The 18,779-nt window shown below is 41.2% G+C and overlaps 1 protein-coding gene across 2 annotated transcripts in view; it reads right to left on the bottom strand.

The window, feature by feature from the left end:
* Positions 1-2,392: 2,392 nt before the first annotated feature.
* The window catches only part of LOC121318038 (thyrotropin-releasing hormone-degrading ectoenzyme-like), an 83,000-nt gene continuing 66,613 nt past the window's right edge, over positions 2,393-18,779 (bottom strand). For both annotated transcript variants that reach the window (XM_041254244.1, XM_041254245.1), the window contains 9 exons: positions 17,551-17,684; positions 17,378-17,433; positions 14,998-15,145; positions 14,234-14,331; positions 14,030-14,137; positions 7,888-8,055; positions 5,225-5,365; positions 4,847-4,928; positions 2,393-3,179 (listed from right to left, as the gene is read on the bottom strand). In XM_041254244.1, coding sequence (XP_041110178.1) covers positions 3,036-3,179; positions 4,847-4,928; positions 5,225-5,365; positions 7,888-8,055; positions 14,030-14,137; positions 14,234-14,331; positions 14,998-15,145; positions 17,378-17,433; positions 17,551-17,684 — 1,079 coding nt within the window. In that variant the 3' untranslated portion in view covers positions 2,393-3,035. The remainder of the gene's footprint in view (positions 3,180-4,846; positions 4,929-5,224; positions 5,366-7,887; positions 8,056-14,029; positions 14,138-14,233; positions 14,332-14,997; positions 15,146-17,377; positions 17,434-17,550; positions 17,685-18,779) is intronic.

Below are 18,779 nucleotides of genomic sequence, written 5' to 3'. Positions count from 1 at the left end.
GAAATGATAAGCGAGTACATTTTATAAAAGTCCACTCAGGGCTGTCACTCACATGACTGATTTATTTCTTATGCAAATAAAAAACCCTCACTTGTTTTCTGTAATGTATGAAATCAGTGTCTCTTTTCTGCAGTTCAGTCTCGGGCATGACTAGAAAAGAGCAGATAAGATGCACTTTGCATTCCAACTTAGAGGAGGTGAGCATTGTGGAATGGTCATTTTAACCACTGTTAGGTCTTTTTCAAACTAATGCTGCCCTGGCTTAGGGCTTGTATTAAAGGTCAATAAACATCACCCTGAACACTTTCCATGTTTTCTTTGTGGTGCCATTTTGGATCGAGTTGATCTGTATCCTTGTTCGCAAAACCTCCACTTTCTATAATCCTTGTTCCTGGCTCCATGGCGTTTTCAATTATGAAAATGTTGTAATGTGCATGGGGTGTTCTTATAATAAGGTTTCCGACGGGGCGTTCATGGGGCAGAGACAGCTTGGTAAGTGGCAAGCTCACTGAGCTGTGGAGCTGTCGAGGGACACCTTTGTGCGTTCAGTCGGATGGTGAGTAGGCAGCAGAGCTTCATGCATCAGCCATGTATGTCATTAGTATGACTGGATGGGGAACCTTGCAATCTAAACCCCATGGAAATGTTGATTGCGTGTGCAAAAAGAAAAACAATAAGTTTACTTCGCAAAAATATTAGGCTACAGAACTTTGTAAAGAAGACAGCAATATTGCATAATCTGTTCTAAATCACTCCAAACAACCCAAATCACCCCTGAGTACAATGCAGCCAAACTGCAGCAATACCATGTGGAAGATTTTAGTGGACTCAGTGCAAAGCAAATGCCACCTTTAGACTGAACTGACAAACAGTGATCTATGACACATCTTCAGAAATATCCAATTACTTTTACTTTGCGATCCCCCACTGTCAGTAGCCTTCCTGCTGACACAGTATCTTCCATTTCCATTGCCCTTGTTTCGGTCGACTGCTCAGTTTTTTGGGTCAAAAGTATAAAGAGTCAGAAGGCATAGGCTATGTGAGATCCACTGTGTACAGAAGAAACAAGAACCTCAAACAGGCTTGGCCTAATATGCATGCACTGACTTTGGGATAACTTTAACTGGCCTTAGCCTTTAAGCCTTTTTTATTGTGGCAGTTTCTAAGGGAGCGAGGGTAAAAACCTGAATTCAGGTGTTGTGTAGCTATATGTTAAGATTACTGCTAAAGCACAAGTTTATTTGCACTAGCACATCAGCACTTAAAGAAAGCAAACCATTTTTGGCAATGTCTCATCATGTATTCCCCATGTCACACAAAAACATTACACACATGAAATCAGTATATTACAAAAAAACCCCAAAAACTTCAATACACAATAATTTTATTAAAACAACTGAAGAAGTCCATTATTTATACATTTATCTTAATAGAAAATATTTTCTTTTGCTGACAAAAAAGGACCATTGCTGCATTTAAACACCTTGTAGTTTGCACATCTAGTCAGCATTGTGGGTGGATTTGAAAAATTACTCATGTCAGAGAAAGAACAAGACCATTTCTTGTCTTCTTTCTTTCCCTTTTCTCTGTCACTAGATGTGAATCCACTTAAATGTTAATAAAAAAAATAGCTTATCAAGTAAAAATGGAAATATAATCACAGAGCCAGAGTTGGCTCCACAAGCCCACATCTGAACATGTCACAAATCCAGACAGTGATGCATTACTGTACAAAAAAATATTATCAGAGTTAGAATACCACAGATGCTCCGATTAAAATACAGAAGATATAGTCTCTCATTTAGAAAAGTAGCTCTACTAACACTTCACTGAAAATGGGACAATACGTGTTCTTCAGGTTTACTTTATTATGCATTAAACTCATGTCATCACTAACCTGTGTGTTAGGCTGTTACTTGAGCAAAATTAAACATCTTATTTATGTCTTTTTTTCCAAGGGTCTTGGATCAGGTGGATAAGCCTGTGTGTTCAACACATTAATTCAAAGGGATTTGTAGCGGGATAAATTACGCAAATGACAGTCCGAAAGGGGCTCAGCGCGAGTGGTCCAAACAAACGACAGCGCGTGCTTATGCCCTCCAGCAAGACACAGTTCTCGGTTAATCGCTCACTGGCTTTTTGGTACTGGGCTGCTAAAAACAACAGTTATCAGGTAATTCGACATAAACAGCCACCATGCTCTGGCGTTTTTTTTGTCACCGAGTTCCTATTCATAAGCACAGAACTCAGGCAGTGCATTCTGAGCATAAAAAGAACATTGATATCAATGACATTTTAGTATGGCATGACCCATATTCCAATCAATTATATATATATATATATATATATATATATATATATATATATATATATATATATATATATATATATATATATACACACACACACACACACACACACACACACAAGTTTCTGCAGCTGATAGCTCTGATGTTGCAGCTACAGGAATCTGTATTCAATTACTATGTTGTTTGGTTTGCATAATAACATACACCTGTACAATAACTTTATATTAGTACACTGTTTCTTTAATTTGGAGCCTTCTTCTGAAGAGATTTAGATTTTTCCAAATGAAAACACTGATTGTCATTAGTCGTTGTGCTTTAAACAATTGTATAATAATGCCAGTTTCTCTTTTGTGTGTGTGTCGTACATGAGAGTAATTTAGCTACACAGGACTGGGAAATCTTGTACTGCAAATCAGCATGCTGGAATACCAGTGAGGGATTGAAAAACCATGCACAAAAAATACTCTGCAATTAAAAATGCCTCAACTGAAGAGAAATAACATCATGCAATACATTTTTAATAACATTCTTTTGCCCTGCAAATGCAAGACTGATGTTGACAGGGAAAATACACCACACCAAAGGTTTCTTTTCATATTGCAGGAAAATTTGCAATTCAGATCAAGTTCTTCTCTGTCTTACATTACTATCATTTTATTTTATTTTTTTAAGAGTAAAAATGTTTCAAAGAGATGCCATGCTATAAATATGTATAATTGTCACAGATTAACTGGTTGGGGATTTCCTAAGCCACTGGAAAAACTCTTCTTCAAAGAGGCTGTGCCATCTCACATTAGCTTCCACAATTTCCAGAGCCCGTGCAAAGGCAGCCGCAGCCCCACCTCCGTTGGTCTGTATAAAGTCTTTTAGCTGAAAAACATAAAGCAGCTTTGTAAACAGTGTGGCAGCAGATGGATGTTGGATGTTGGATGCTGGATGCAACTTGAATGTTGACTGACAGGGAGTTGAACTTAGATCTTCTTTTAAAGAGTAAATAGTTTCAGATTACATTTTCTTTTTTTTCTTTACTGTCTCCTACATTTTTATGATGTTTTTCTTATTGTAATTTCTCAAAAACTGTGTTAAGGATCCAGTTCTAGTTCTAGTTCTAGTTCTAGTTCAGCGTCATTTACTGAGCTTCCACTTTGGGCACAATTTTGTGCTGTTTTGCTTGTAATACACAGCTGTGCACTAGATGGTGCTGGTCCTTGCCAATATAAGAACACTGGCTGATCTAGCCTATCTTACACATATGCCTATGGCAGGCAACTAGACCTGAACAGCAGCTCCTGAAATCAGACGAGGACCTTTAAAAAGTAAAAATTAACATTTGAGTAAATTGCAGAATGAATGATGTTTGAAAACATGGATTGAGAATTGATTAGCAGTTTGCTACGCATGTGGACTGGCAGAGCTATACTGGTGTTCTTTTCTGAAAAGAGACTAATATTGCAGATAGCAGACTGTTTGGTTCAAATTGCATGTACTGCTTACAATTAACAGAGACGATGCGTCTACAAGTTTCTTGCCCGGCATTGACTGCAAGTTAACGAGATAATAATGCTGTGGACTAGAAGGGAACAGGCTCTAAAGACTTCAGAGAGATCGAAAGAGATAATGCCACTAGGATCAAAGGGGGTCGCAAGAAGATAACAAAAGGCAGATGCATGGACCTTTTGTCTCCAGGAGTGTGAAGAATGCACTGAGTTCAAAGGTTGTCACACTAGACTACACACACAGACACACACACACACACACACTCACACAATAAATTAAATTACCTTGACCATTGGTTAAGTGTCAGAGAAAGGGGAGGTGGACCATCTATACAGAAGGGTATTTAATGTCATGCAAACATTGTAATGATGAGTATTGTTTGTCCTGTAGCTGGGACCAGACTCCCTGCATATCTCAATAAACCTGGCAACTGATTGAAAAAATGACTTTTTCTTGAATCTACTTAATCACCATCATTTTCTTTAAGTTACTTCAAATGATTCAAAACATCATAAAAATAAGGGACAGTAAAATATATATATAAAAATAAGATACTGTTATTGGAAGCTAATTGTCCTTTAAAATTGCAAAGTCACCCCACTTGATTTCTTTTAATTAAGCCAACAGTTATGAGTCACAAGTAATTTCCAGAGAGAACCTGGGTCCTGAGAATTAATAAGAAAAGCAAGACCCTGAGAGCTGGCAACATTATCATGTACAGTATGTACTTATAAGCATGCTGCTTCATTGTGCTGGTCTGAATCATTTTCCTACCACAGGAGCTCAAAGCTTAGAGTCACGTATTCTCCCTTCTGGGAGAGTTGCACTTAGAACGTAGGGGGCCTTCTGTCTAGATGTAACCTGAATCAGAATGGTAATGTTACGATTGGAGCAGCCTATCAAAGTGAATTTAAACTTGCCTTTTCAGTGGATGAGTTAGCGTTTGGCTGGGGTGAGATGTCTACTTTGTGAATAGGAAAGATCCCACGGCAGAGTTTCAAAGAAGAGAAGGGGTTGTATGAAAGAAAACAAAAACTCACCTCATTAAGCTCAGCCTCTGTGTTTAGAAACTCTGTAACACCATTAATGAGTTTGGAATTTATAAACAAGGCTTCTCCATATCTGTAAGGATACACAGTTTTATTTAATAACTTTTTAAAATGATAAATAAGATTTTTTTTAATGAGCACAGTAAATGATCCTTGCGTTTGAAATGAAGAAATCACTAGATGGGATTAGCAGGGTTTCACTTACCATCGGGTTTCACAGTTAAGACTTAAATTAAACAGAACAAGACAAAAAAAAAAGTCTATACTTGCTGAAAGGGCATTGATTTGTGGACTAATTATATGTGTTTTTTTTTTAAAACATGCAGCAAACCCTAAAAAGTTAAACAGAAAGTTAATAAGAATGTATACCTGGTATTTAAAATGTCCCACTTTTCTCTGAAGTTCTTCCAGGCTAAATGTCTGCCATGCGGGTTGCGGCCCACGTGAATAATGACGTCAATGACATCCTGATCAGGAACCAGATCAGAGCTCAAAGAGAGGTTCAGCAGTCTTGCAATAAAAAAATCAAAACTATTTAGTGCAGGAGACTAGATGCATTAAACAAAACAGCACAACAAATACCATAGCGTCACACAGGTTCACATGAGTACGAAGAAGAAACATATTAACAAAGGGTCGAACTAATTGGGTAGCAGCAACCAGGCATCAGGATTCCTGCTGCACTGACCTACCCAGCCCAACTCCCACTCCCTTCCATCTTAAGTCCACTCTCTTGAGAAAGTCTGGCATCAAACCCCCAACAAGGTCCTTCAGAGGAACACATCCAAGGGGTACCCGACCCCTCAGCCTTGCAGGCTTGAGAACTAGAAAAAACATCCCTTGGTTTCTCTGCCATTGACCTCATCCTGTTATCTATCAGTATCAGATTCTTAACTTCAGTGAGTTTAATATGCATTTGAAGTATTAGAAGATGCACTCTGCTTCATCAGGGGTACTGAGAGGACAGAGATCAATACTGTATAACGAAAGACTGGCACAACCTCTGAGGAATCAGACACTACAGGATTTAGATCTTAGGGGCAGCATGTGCCGGCTATAAGGTTTGATAAATCTATTCCTGGTGCATGGCAACTCTAAGTCCCAGTCTTTGATTTCTTCTACGATGTGTGGATGACTCAGTCCCTGTTAGTTTTTCCCTAAGCTAATTTTGCCTTTAACAGGTAAGTCATTCCCTGTTTTGATATTGTTGGCCGACTGTATTCTTTTGAGACAGTATACAGAATCCAGTTCTCTGGAAAGGGTGTCAAAATGGTGGTTGGTTAAATAAGACAAATGTAATTGTGACCCTTACAACCTTTACAGAGGTCATATTTATTACAAGATATTTACTTATTTGCAGGATTCGTTTCTGAAACTGAACAAACAACACAGACAAACTTTGACACCCCATCCAGAATTTATATTTTTAGATTGTATCAATATTTTAATAGGACGATGCAGAGTTGCAGTTTTTATCATGGCACCTGGGGAGACACAGAGTTCTATTTACAGTGGCAGACACTTTCACCATGGGGATACTTTTATTTTCATAAAATGGACAACAACCAATTGTTGGAGTTCTAATCTCATGTCCCCAATGGATCATGATCAGGAACTCAAACTTACCTAAAGGACAAATGGGGCAGATATGCATGAGTGCATGAAGCCAATGAAATGTGGTACAGTAGCTCACTTCCTGCCAGCCCTACTGCATAAATCAAACACAGCAATCTAGGTAAAGGCACCTGTAACCGTTCCAGTTGCTTTAATCAGCAGTGGTGCAAAGCAATACATGTGTAAGACGTCCTGTGTTCCACAGTAGTGATTGAGGGGAATGCATGAGGCTCACAGACGCTGGTTCCAATCCAAGCTTGGTGACTCACTGCTCTTGGAGCAGATGTCTAATCCTCTTAGTTGTCCCGCAGCTGTAACATTGGGTAACCTGGCGCAGAACTGGACAGACTTAAAGTAATTTGAATTCAACAGGCCAGTGGAACATAAGAAAGTTTACAAACAAGAGGAGGCCATTCGGCCCATCTTGCTCGTTTGGTTGTTAGTAGCTTTTTGATCCCAGAATCACATCAAGCAGCTTCTTGAAGGATCCCAGGGTGTCAGCTTCAACAACATTACTGGGGAGTTGATTCCAGACCCTCATGATTCTCTGTGTAAAAAAGTGTCTCCTATTTTCTGTTCTGAATGCCCCTTTGTCTAATCTCCATTTGTGGCCCCTGGTCCTTGTTCATTTTTTCAGGTGGAAAAAGTCCCTTATGTCGAAATTGTCAATACCTTTTAGAATTTTGAATGCTTGAATCAGGTCGCCGCGTAGTCTTCTTTGTTCAAGACTGAATAGATTAAATTCTTTTAGCCTGTCTGCATATGACATGCCTTTTAAACCCAGAATAATTCAGGTCGCTCTTCTTTGCACTCTTTTAGAAGCAGCAATATCCTTTTTGTAGCGAGGTGACCAGAACTGAACACAATATTTAAGATGAGGTCTTACTAATGCACTGTACAGTTTTAACATTACTGACCTTGATTTAAATTCAGTTTATTATTCACCTGTAAGAGTTTGTCATTTGCTTGCATTTTAACCACTGTTGAAAACATACAATTTTAGTAGAATATACATTTATCTGCCCCGATTATTTGGTTAAAAAATCTTGAAGGGGTTTCAGGCGATATACTGTACAACATACTGTCGACTATATTTGTATTTTAAAGCAAAGTGTTTAGTTGAGAGACTGCCTGGATGGAATGTATTCACTGGAATGTATTCACTGGAATATATTCACTGGAGCAGCAGCAGATGAAATTCTAAGGTAATCATGACTGGTCAGGTCCACTGGGTAAGTGTATACTTATATGTTTAATGAAGACCTAGAGGAGGCAATAACCTGCCTGATTAAAGTTTACCTGCAACAGCTGTCATTGCATACAGTATACGCAACGAAGGAGACTACTGGCCTTATTTAATTTTTGTCCCCATTTTGTAACAACTAGTCAAGCCTATTAGGTCCTGAGGGCTCACCTACCTGTTCAATAAGAAAGTGTTATCACTGCAAGTCAGTGCCTCCAGCAGCACCTTCTTCTCGGAGATAGCAGTCGACGAGTGGAATTTCATCCATATGAACTCCCAGACATCCTCGTCCATTAGCGACACTCCAGTGCAGTAAACAATGTCCCTGACATTTGGTGGGATTCTGGAAGGATATCAATGGCATTAGAAATGGAAAAAAATCAATATGAAATAACCGACGTACTGTAAGAAAACAGTAAAGATGTTAAAAATTGAAGCCCAGGTCACAGGTCGGTGTTCTGTTACTCCATTCCAAAATGATACAAAAGATACAGCTGAGGAAGAAAAAAAGAAAAAGATAAATAATAAATAAAGCAGAAAGTAACTGTGTGCCACAGAATGGAACATTCATTCATTACAGTGCAAGATTTTAAATGGTTATATATATTATATATATATATATATATATATATATATATATATATATATATATATATATATATATATATATATAAGTTCAGATTCTAGGGTTTGCAGTGTGGCTAATACACAACTTTGATGTGGGTAAATAAAAAAAAGGTTTTCAATATATGAATAAGTGTGGGCCAGTTTTAAGATACACATATATAGCACATACTGTATATGCATCCCTGTTACAGCTAATTATTTAGGGGACCACATTTTATGTTGCTCAGTCTAATGTTGTGTTTATCTACATTCATTGGAAATGCTTTAAGAGAATGCAATTTATAAAGTGTAAATAAAGGCTTTCCCTTGTTATGTGGATATGAGATTGTGGCAGGCTGGCGAGTGGATAGAGGCCCAGAGACAGACTGCAGTTCAAAAAAATAACTATTTTATTATAAATAAACAAAAAATGAAAGGGAACAAGGGCCAAAACAAAGCAATTTCAACACAAAGAAAGACAAAAAGCAAAACTTACAAAAATAACAATTTCCAGGCTGGGCAATGCCTTCACTGGATTCAAACTTTCTAAACAACCCAAAAAAAAAAACAACCTGCTTCCTCAGCTCCCTCTCCCCAAATGAGAAGCAGAGGCCTCCTTTTATATCAGGTGGCTGGGCGCTGATTGATCGTTAATCAACCTAATTAACTAATCAACCCCAGCCACCTGAACATAATAAACCCAGGCAGGTAGGGGAAATTAACCCCATCCCTGCCAATTTAAAAAGGGCAGAGCTTTGCTCTGCCACACACCTCCCCCCATGTACAACGTACACCGGCCGCAATCGGCCAACTCCCCCCTTCCCCCCCCCCCCCCCAAGAGTCCAATTATGTCCCTTGGGTGGGCTGTTATGGTGGGTGGTGGTGGGCGGGGTTGATGTCGGAGCCCCCAAGCCTTCTTTGGTTGAGGGGGCCCCGAATGTCCAAGGTAGCATGGCGACGGCGGCCCGGCTCCCTCTGGTGGCGGCGGCGACGGCGGCCCCCGGCTCCCTCTGGTGGCGGAGGCGGCGGCGGCGGACCGGCTCCCTCTGGTGGCGGAGGCGGGCGGCGGCGGCCCGGCTCCCTCTGGTGGCGGAGGCGGCGGCGGCGGCGGCCCGGCTCCCTCTGGTGGCGGAGGCGGCGGCCCGGCTCCCTCTGGTGGCGGCGGCGGCGGCCCGGCTCCCTCTGGTGGCGGCGGCGGCGGCCCGGCTCCCTCTGGTGGCGGAGGCGGCTCCTCCTCCCTCTCTGGCTCTGGGAGCGACGGCAGATCCTCCTCCCTCTCTGGCTCTGGGAGCGACGGCAGCTCCTCACCCCTCTCTGGCTCTGGGGCGACGGCGGCTCCTCCCCCCTCTCTGGCTCTCGGGAAGGCGGCTCACCCCTCTCTGGCTCTGGGAGCGACGGAGGCTCCTCACCCCTCTCTGGCTCTGGGAGCGACGGCAGATCCTCCTCCCTCTCTGGCTCTGGGAGCGACGGCAGCTCCTCACCCCTCTCTGGCTCTGGGGAAGGCGGCTCACCCCTCTCTGGCTCTCGGGAAGGCGGCTCACCCCTCTCTGGCTCTGGGAGCGACGGCGGCTCCTCACCCCTCTCTGGCTCTGGGAGCGACGGCGGCTCCTCACCCCTCTCTGGCTCTGGGAGCGACGGCGGCTCCTCACCCCTCTCTGGCTCTGGGAGCGACGGCAGATCCTCCTCCCTCTCTGGCTCTGGGAGCGACGGCAGATCCTCCTCCCTCTCTGGCTCTGGGAGCGACGGCAGATCCTCCTCCCTCTCTGGCTCTGGGAGCGACGGCAGATCCTCCTCCCTCTCTGGCTCTGGGAGCGACGGCGGCTCCTCACCCCTCTCTGGCTCTGGGAGCGACGGCGGCTCCTCACCCCTCTCTGGCTCTGGGAGCGACGGCGGCTCCTCACCCCTCTCTGGCTCTGGGAGCGACGGCAGCTCCTCACCCCTCTCTGGCTCTGGGGAAGGCGGCTCACCCCTCTCTGGCTCTCGGGAAGGCGGCTCACCCCTCTTTATTGGAGTGACCGGGGCATCTCCCATGTCTACCGCCAGGTAATTAACCACCATGAGGGCAACCTCTGGGAAGGAGGCCGGGTGGTGTTGTTCCTCCCACTGTTCCCACCTCTCCCCATCTCGACGCCACAGCGTGTTGATAACTATGGGGAGATCGTGGACGAGGTCTGCCTCAGGGTGCATCAACCAGTCCCAGATCTCCTGGGACGGTGGTGAAGGTGGTGGTGCTGGAGGTAGTGGGGTGGCCCCTGATGCCCGGGGTGAACACGGCACCTCTTCCTGGGCCTGGTTGTAGGGGCATCCTGCCCAGTTGTGGCCGTCCTCCTCACACCGGCCACACCAGTTTGCCGGTGGCACGTCTGGGCAGGACCGCCAACGATGGTCCTCCTTCCCACACCAGGAACACCAGGGGAAGAGGCTGGCCGGGTCCTCCAGCGGTGGCTGCAGCAGCTTACATTTCTTCAGCTGCTGCTGCTTTTCCTGCCTTTGCCGCTGTCTGCTCTTCTTTCCCATTTTTTTTTTTTAAAAAAAAAATAAATAAATAAATAAAAAAAAATTATCCCAAAAATTCCACAAAACAAAACAAAAATACTGCTCTGAGCCTCTAGGTGGCACTATCCCACTTCTGACACCAAATGTGGCAGGCTGGCGAGTGGATAGAGGCCCAGAGACAGACTGCAGTTCAAAAAAATAACTATTTTATTATAAATAAACAAAAAATGAAAGGGAACAAGGGCCAAAACAAAGCAATTTCAACACAAAGAAAGACAAAAAGCAAAACTTACAAAAATAACAATTTCCAGGCTGGGCAATGCCTTCACTGGATTCAAACTTTCTAAACAACCCAAAAAAAAAAACAACCTGCTTCCTCAGCTCCCTCTCCCCAAATGAGAAGCAGAGGCCTCCTTTTATATCAGGTGGCTGGGCGCTGATTGATCGTTAATCAACCTAATTAACTAATCAACCCCAGCCACCTGAACATAATAAACCCAGGCAGGTAGGGGAAGTTAACCCCATCCCTGCCAATTTAAAGGGCAGAGCTTTGCTCTGCCACAGAGATACATAGGTTAATAACTTAAAATGTGTGGGATGTAAGATTAATTATTGATCTGTGAAATTACTTTACTCTCACTTGGTTCAAAATGATATTCTTATAGAGTAATTCCACCTAGAGTAATAAAGAAATGCTTTATAAGAACAGCATTATGATGGGGGTGGAGTGGGTTTTCTTCATCCGCAGCAATTTGCAGTCACATACCTAAGCAGAAGGCATGTTATTTAGCGGGGAAGTTATAACTAAATTGGTTTATTTATGTAACATTTAAAAAGAAAAAAAATGTAATAAGTCAGTAAAGCCACCGTGACATTGATTCTGACACCTTAAGAACTATTATTAAAGTTTTATGTCAATTGGACGTGGCTCTCATCATAGAGCTGAAAGTGTGACAAACAGCCTGTACTGTATGTTTCCAGGGATATGCATTGGATAAAAATAAAATGAGTTCATGTGCTTCAAAGGGTTTCTGAAATGCTGATTCCCCCAAACTGCTCCTTTGCTTGGTTGAGGAAGTGGAGCAGTGAGAGGTTGTGAGGCACAGTTGCTGACTTGCAGCTACATGACACACACCTTTGAGCCACTGAAGAAAGAGTGTGACCTCAACTGGAGTTTGGCAGCTGTATAATACACATCAAAGCTTCAACTGCCTAATGATTGGAAGAGTGAGTAACAGGTAATACATTTTGAAAAATGGCACACTAGCAACATATTTAGGATCTTTTCTACCTGAACCAAAAGGCTTCATTTCCATAAAATGACATTGAATGAGGCTAGAAAAAAGCTTTTACTGCCATGTATTAGACATTACATTAAGATTACATTTAGAAAAAGTGTTGGAACACACTTGAGTAAAACTCATCGAAAATGTTGCCCTGTTCCATAAAAGGAAAAAAAAAATATTGGACTCAAATAAACAAAGTATCCTACAGGCATACGTGCACAGACAGTGAAAACACATCATAAAAACCTTGATGAAATCACTGATGAGATTCTGCTGTGGTAAAGGCTCAAGACACATTCAATGCTTATCCTTATATTTGCCATTAAAGCAAAGCTAAGCAGTTCAAATGGCAGCAGCGCAACAGTGTATGAGAAACACTGCTCAGAATGCTGACCCTAATGTCTGAGGAGATGCTACGAAGGTTAATGGTACGCACAATAGTAAATAGTTTGGCAAGATATTTGGTATTCAGTAACTGTACCTTAGGCACATAAGCTTTACATGCAACATGAACATTGAAGCACCTTGTTCCTACAGTCTGCTGAGCATTCGTTCATTCGTGTAATAGCTAAATCAAAATGGAGCTGATTTATAGGTACTGCATGCTCCAAATGTCAAGCATGAAATGGTCACAGGACTAATTTGTTATCGCTAATAAATGGACTGAATATATTACAACATGTGAAGTGACATTTTACTGTATGTACATAACATGTGTATAAAATAACCAGTGAGCGTAATAAGCAATTAATGCTGGTTGAGAAGTCAATACATCAAACAGTTTCAAGACTACAGCTGCAATTTACTGAAATGCTGAATTGAGTTTTTAGCCTTTTTCTGCTCCTCGCTGGAATGAAGCTAGAAGACAAAAGGGACACAGAGAGCAAAGTGGTAAGGGAATGCCATGCTGGAACTGGATTATGGCTGATCCAAAGTGGTAAGGGAATGCCATGCTGGAACTGGATTATGGCTGATCCAAAGTGGTAAGGGAATGCCATGCTGGAACTAGATCATGGCTGATCCAAAGTGGTAAGGGAATGCCATGCTGGAACTGGATCATGGCTGATCCAAAGTGGTAAGGGAATGCCATGCTGGAACTAGATCATGGCTGATCCAAAGTGGTAAGGGAATGCCATGCTGCAACTGGATCATGGCTGATCCAAAGTGGTAAGGGAATGCCATGCTGCAACTGGATTATGGCTGATCCAAAGTCACAGGTGGAGGAGGGAAGGGTAAAACCTCCATGCACATCAGCAAGCACTGGTGCCTTTGATAGACAACATTAGTGCATTGGGACTTGGTAACCAATTGAACAATCAAAGAGGTTAAAACTAGAAAGTATAATCAGATTAAAATAAGATAGCACTGAATTGCTGAAAGAAACGGGGTACACCAGTATGAATGTAAATGCTAGAAAACTACATCTGCATGTGAGAGGTCAGTTATTCAAAGTCAAAAGTCAAAGTAAATTATTCTCTTTAACCCTCTTGTTAAGTTTGTCCTGTATATTTAAAACCCACTCTCTCCAGTCATGTGTATCTGTGCCAGGTGGTAATTATCCCTCAATAACAACTTGTGATATCCGTCTATGTGCGGTCACAAGCGACTGGTGACACATAGGGGTAAGCCATTGCTGTGACATCTGAAAGGCATCAATCAAAATGCAGAATAAACTGAATGGGTCAAGAGTAAGCTGTATCAACCAGAACAGTGCACAAGAAGTCAATCATTATGATTTTCACCAAGTACTGGCAGTGTGGCTATTTATTATACTACGAATATACCTATCCTTTCCAACATGATGTACTTCTGACAAGACAGGTGATGACCATGACAGAGTTTGCTCAATGCATTTGCACAAGAATAGGTTCATGCAATTATTACAATTTGATGAGGTGTGTGAACTCTACAACCTAAAGTCTCCCTCACCTGTTTTTGTTGCTTGATATCCATTCAGAAATAAGAGTTATTGCCTGCTGGTGACAGTGCTTGTTCCCAAAGCTGCAAGCTAACATAATAACTTCTCGACGCAGCTCCCTGTGAGGGAGAAAAAAAAAAAAAACACATTTCAATTAAGAGCTCCTTGTAATGTGTGGTGCTAATTGAAAAGACAGAGTTGAATTAAGAAAGTACTCAGTCTGATAAGTGGCTTGAGTATTAGTGCCATTCCCAGCACTTGTGGGCCAGCCGAGCTTGTGATACATTGAGGCGACTTGTTTCAATATGTATTCCTGTTAAGAGACACAAATCACAGACTCAATTAAAATTGTGGTACAACGAAATGGGGTTGCATACAGAATCCTGGAAAAAGTGCTCGATCACACCCGAGACGGAGCCTCTAATGCACCACACCTCTTCAGGTGTTGATGACTTGCATAGTACCGATGGTAACACGTATACAAGGTCACGCCACAGCTGATACAGCCCAGTTTGAAGCCACGTCTCAAAGTTGAAAGCTGTCTGACTGTCTGACTGGCACCATATTAGTGGGAAGAGCAATAGGGACACCAGTGAGCTAACCACACACCCAAAAACAACTGTGTGGAATGGGATTTTACAGTGGAAGGACAAGGGGAAAACAACACAAAGAAAATCACCGCCAGAGGGAACTGTCAAGTCAAACAGGCACACATTGAGGATATAGAGCAGTCTTGTGAGGGACTTCACTGACAGTCTACAATATAAAAATCAGTGCAGACAATTATTTTCTGATTTATAGGAAAATATACTTTGGGATGAGATATATGTCTGTTTATTTTGGTGACATTTAAAAATAGTTGTTACCTCCTTTCAGTCTAAATGTAATGTATTATTATTATTATTATTATTATTACTGCACAGTCGCTTTTTAACCAGTTCTGCCTTTTCAGTATTACCAGACTGTATAATTCACCTACACTAAAGATGCTGTATTCTTCTGTACGGTCCAGCAGTTTGTCAAGATGATAGAGCACACGACTGGCTGCATGCCAGGGCAGAAACTCCTTCTCTTGAGAAAGGTAGCGGACTATCTCAAGAGGAATGTTCTGGGGCAAGTATCCAGCCCTGTAAGGACAGAAAGCTACAAGATCACATCACTGAACAAAAAAGAATCACAATAAATAATAACAGAAAGGAAAATGAATACAGCATGTTTTTGTTAAAGAAGCTTGACGTTATCCACTCTTAATCCACATGGTCCTTCGTGGTCTGACAATGAAAAGTAGACAATTTAAAATAAATAATAATACAGAAAAAAATGTATAACTTATCGCAATCAGTAATGTTGTCAAAGTGCTGACAAGCTCAATTAAAAGCAACAGCAACTCTAATTTCAGCCATATGTGGAGCAATCTCTCAGAATCTTCAAAAATAACTGGAAAAACTCCCAGGTATATGACTCAGAACTGGATTCAAGATTTTTTGTCAGTGATTTTTGCCAGTAGCGATTTTGTAGATCTACAGAGACAGAGGGGTTGAGAACTACCATCTGCTCCAAAGGAAAGCACCTCTGGCAGCTCATTGACCATTCAATGAAGGATTCCAGCCCAGAAGGAGAAGTGTCCCCCAACACCACAACACACCCTATCTCCTATCAAATTAGCACAGCACAGAAACCAGAACCAGGGGGCACAGTTGAAGATTTAGTGGAGACAGAGTTGTGGGGTATGGAATGGGTTACTGCTTGGGATCCTCAAGACCCGACTTGACAAAGTGTTGGGAACCGGGTGAGCACTGTCAGGCCAAATCTTCTTCTTAGTAAATATTCTTATGTTCTACTGTTAAGAACCTCACATAGGTTTGGTTATTTGACAAGATCAGAATCCATGGTATGAATGGAACAGCTTTCATTAACTAGGAGGGTTCTGTTTTTCTGCTGTTGGTTCACAGTTTCCTTGAAATGATTTGATCAGATTTAGACTGAGGTAGAGGGCAGGAGAGGCCACATCTTGAACTACTGTATCTACCCTCAAATAGCCAAATAACTGAGTATCTGGTCTTTCCCATGTACAGCAACCTCAATAGCAATGTAATTGCCATTTATTTTCACAGAGAAGCATCGGGGTGTATGTTATAAGCTTACCTACATATGTTCATTGTAATACACATTGGCAAATGAGTATTCAAAATTCAAATCCAGCCTATGGCAGCATTAATTTAAATTAGAGAGTGTCAGATGAGAAAAACAGTCAGAGGATTCCATCTTGAATGAACAGTTGAGCTGCAGTATCTGGACATTAAAGGGTTAACAGGAGGATGCTAGCTCACCTTCTACCAATTTAACCATCGTTTTAGCAATTGACCGCAGTCACTCTAAAAACTATCTCCTTGGGTTGCCACGAGACAACAATAAAAAAAAAAAAAAAAAAAAAAAAAAGACAGCTTCAAACTTTGTTGTTGTTTTTTGGTTTTTTCTACATGAACAAAATGACGCATCAAACTTAGACTGAACAGCTTTTCACATGGCTTAGCAAAAGACTGACATCTGTTTCATTCCAGAGTGCTCTACATCAGGAGCCTGGTAGCAGTCAAAAGTAGTGCAATATGTTCATGGACACGCTGCAGGCAAAGCTGTCAAATGGGGTTTTGTGTGGTTACGCTTTGGAGTGTCAGTTAAATGAATGTACCATATGCTGGACAGAGGTACAAAACACTAGCATGGGTTTACAATACCGGGACGAGTCAAAAACCAAAACAAGCTGCTGTTATACAAACCTCTGTGAATAATTAGCATGCTTAAATCTGTTTTGAACATAACAATCATTTGAATGGGATGCAAAATGTGACAAAATAACACACAAAAAAAGGAAAATGAAATCGGCTGTGTTGCCTTTGCCAGCTTATAGACGGGTTGGCTTGGTGTGAGTGCATACAGGAACAAACACGAAGCCAAAGCAGTGACGTATGCATAGACACATTAACAAACAGTGCAGTACTTATAGTCCAGCCCCTATAAAAAACATCTAGGCCATGGCAGAAAAACACATTTTTTGCTTAAAAAAAGAAAAACACAAGACACAAAAAAAAAAAAAACCCACAAGAGGGACATTTTACAAAAAAAACCAAACATAATCGCTAGATTTAATTTGCTGTAAATATTGCGCTACTTGAAAGTTGGAAAGTCCCTGCAGCACATAGGGTTTGTGGATGATTGGGTGACTACTAATAATGTCCAGGAAAATGTTCTTCAGATTAGATGGGCCAAAAAGCTTTTGTTCTCTACTTAAGTAGAAAAAAAGAAGACGTGTAACCAACAATGTACAGCACCACTGAAACTTTTCAGAATCCAAACTGTACCTGGCAAGGTTGAACACATCGTCGATCAGCCCTGCGCGGTTACCGACAGAAATCACCTGGAAGCATCAATCACAAGCTGTTTAGTGTAAACAAAGATTAGCAGGGGGTCCACAGTGAAGAGATTAAAAAATACAATGTTACGGGCGACAAGAAAAAAATAGAAAATCCTTTACCTCAGGGTTCCTCATCAACTGTTCAATTAAAAGTCTCCAGTTTCTGAGATCATAGTTTACCCTGAAGTATCCCATTTGGTTTATGTTTCCAAGCAACCAACTCCCATCATCCACTGAGCCAATTTTGTGGGATTCTAAAAATAAAAAGGAACACCTTTTAAACTTGTCATGTTATTTGCAAGTTATTTATCCATTCTCCGTGTTCATACGTATTTACATCATTGATTACGGTTAACCACGGTTTGTACTATGCTTGAATATGCTTACCTGTGCTGTACCATGAGTTTACTATGGCTTTACTTTGCTTTACTGTATTTTGATATGCCATAGTAAACTTTTATTAGGGTATGTATGGTCACTATAAAGATTCAGGATTATTAATGTATTCCTACATCTCCACATGGAAAAATATCTTCATGAGAAAGCCTTTTGAAAATGCTCACTCATTCATTCATTTCAGAAGATACTGTACTGCACTATTAAAAACAATGCTCCGCCAGACTATATCTATCTATCTATCTATCTATCTATCTATCTATCTATCTATCTATCTATCTATATCTATATCTATATATATATATATATATATATATATATATAATATATATATATATATATATATATATATATATATATATATATATATATATATATATATATATACAAGGTTGTCCTGGAAGAAAACTTGCTTCCTTCTGCTCTGACAATGTCCCCCAACTCTGAGGATTGGTTTTTCCAGCAGGACAATGCTCCATGCCACACAGCCAGGTCAATCAAGGTGTGGATGGAGGACCACCAGATCAAGATCCTGTCATGGCCAGCCCAATCTCCAGACCTCAACCCCATTGAAAACCTCTGGAATGTGATCAAGAGGAAGATGGATGGTCACAAACCATCAAACAAAGCCGAGCTGCTTGAATTTTTGCACCAGGAGTGGCATAAAGTCACCCAACATCAATGTGAAAGACTGGTGGAGAGCATGCCAAGACGCATGAAAGCTGTGCTTGAAAATCAGGGTTATTCCACCAAATATTGATTTCTGAACTCTTTCTAAGTTAAAACATTAGTATTGTGTTGTTTAAAAATGAATATGAACTTATTTTCTTCGCATTATTTTGACCAGTTGTCTTTCTGCAAATAAATGCTCTGACAATATTTTTATTTGGAATTTGGGAGAAATGTTGTCAGTAGTTTATAGAATAAAACAAAAATGTTCATTTTACCCAAAC

The sequence above is a fragment of the Polyodon spathula genome, chromosome 7 (genome assembly GCF_017654505.1).
Source record: "Polyodon spathula isolate WHYD16114869_AA chromosome 7, ASM1765450v1, whole genome shotgun sequence".
In the NCBI taxonomy this organism is placed as follows: Eukaryota; Metazoa; Chordata; class Actinopteri; order Acipenseriformes; family Polyodontidae; genus Polyodon; species Polyodon spathula.
Note: the sequence above shows the minus strand (reverse complement) of the source record. Positions and strands in the feature narration are given on the sequence as shown.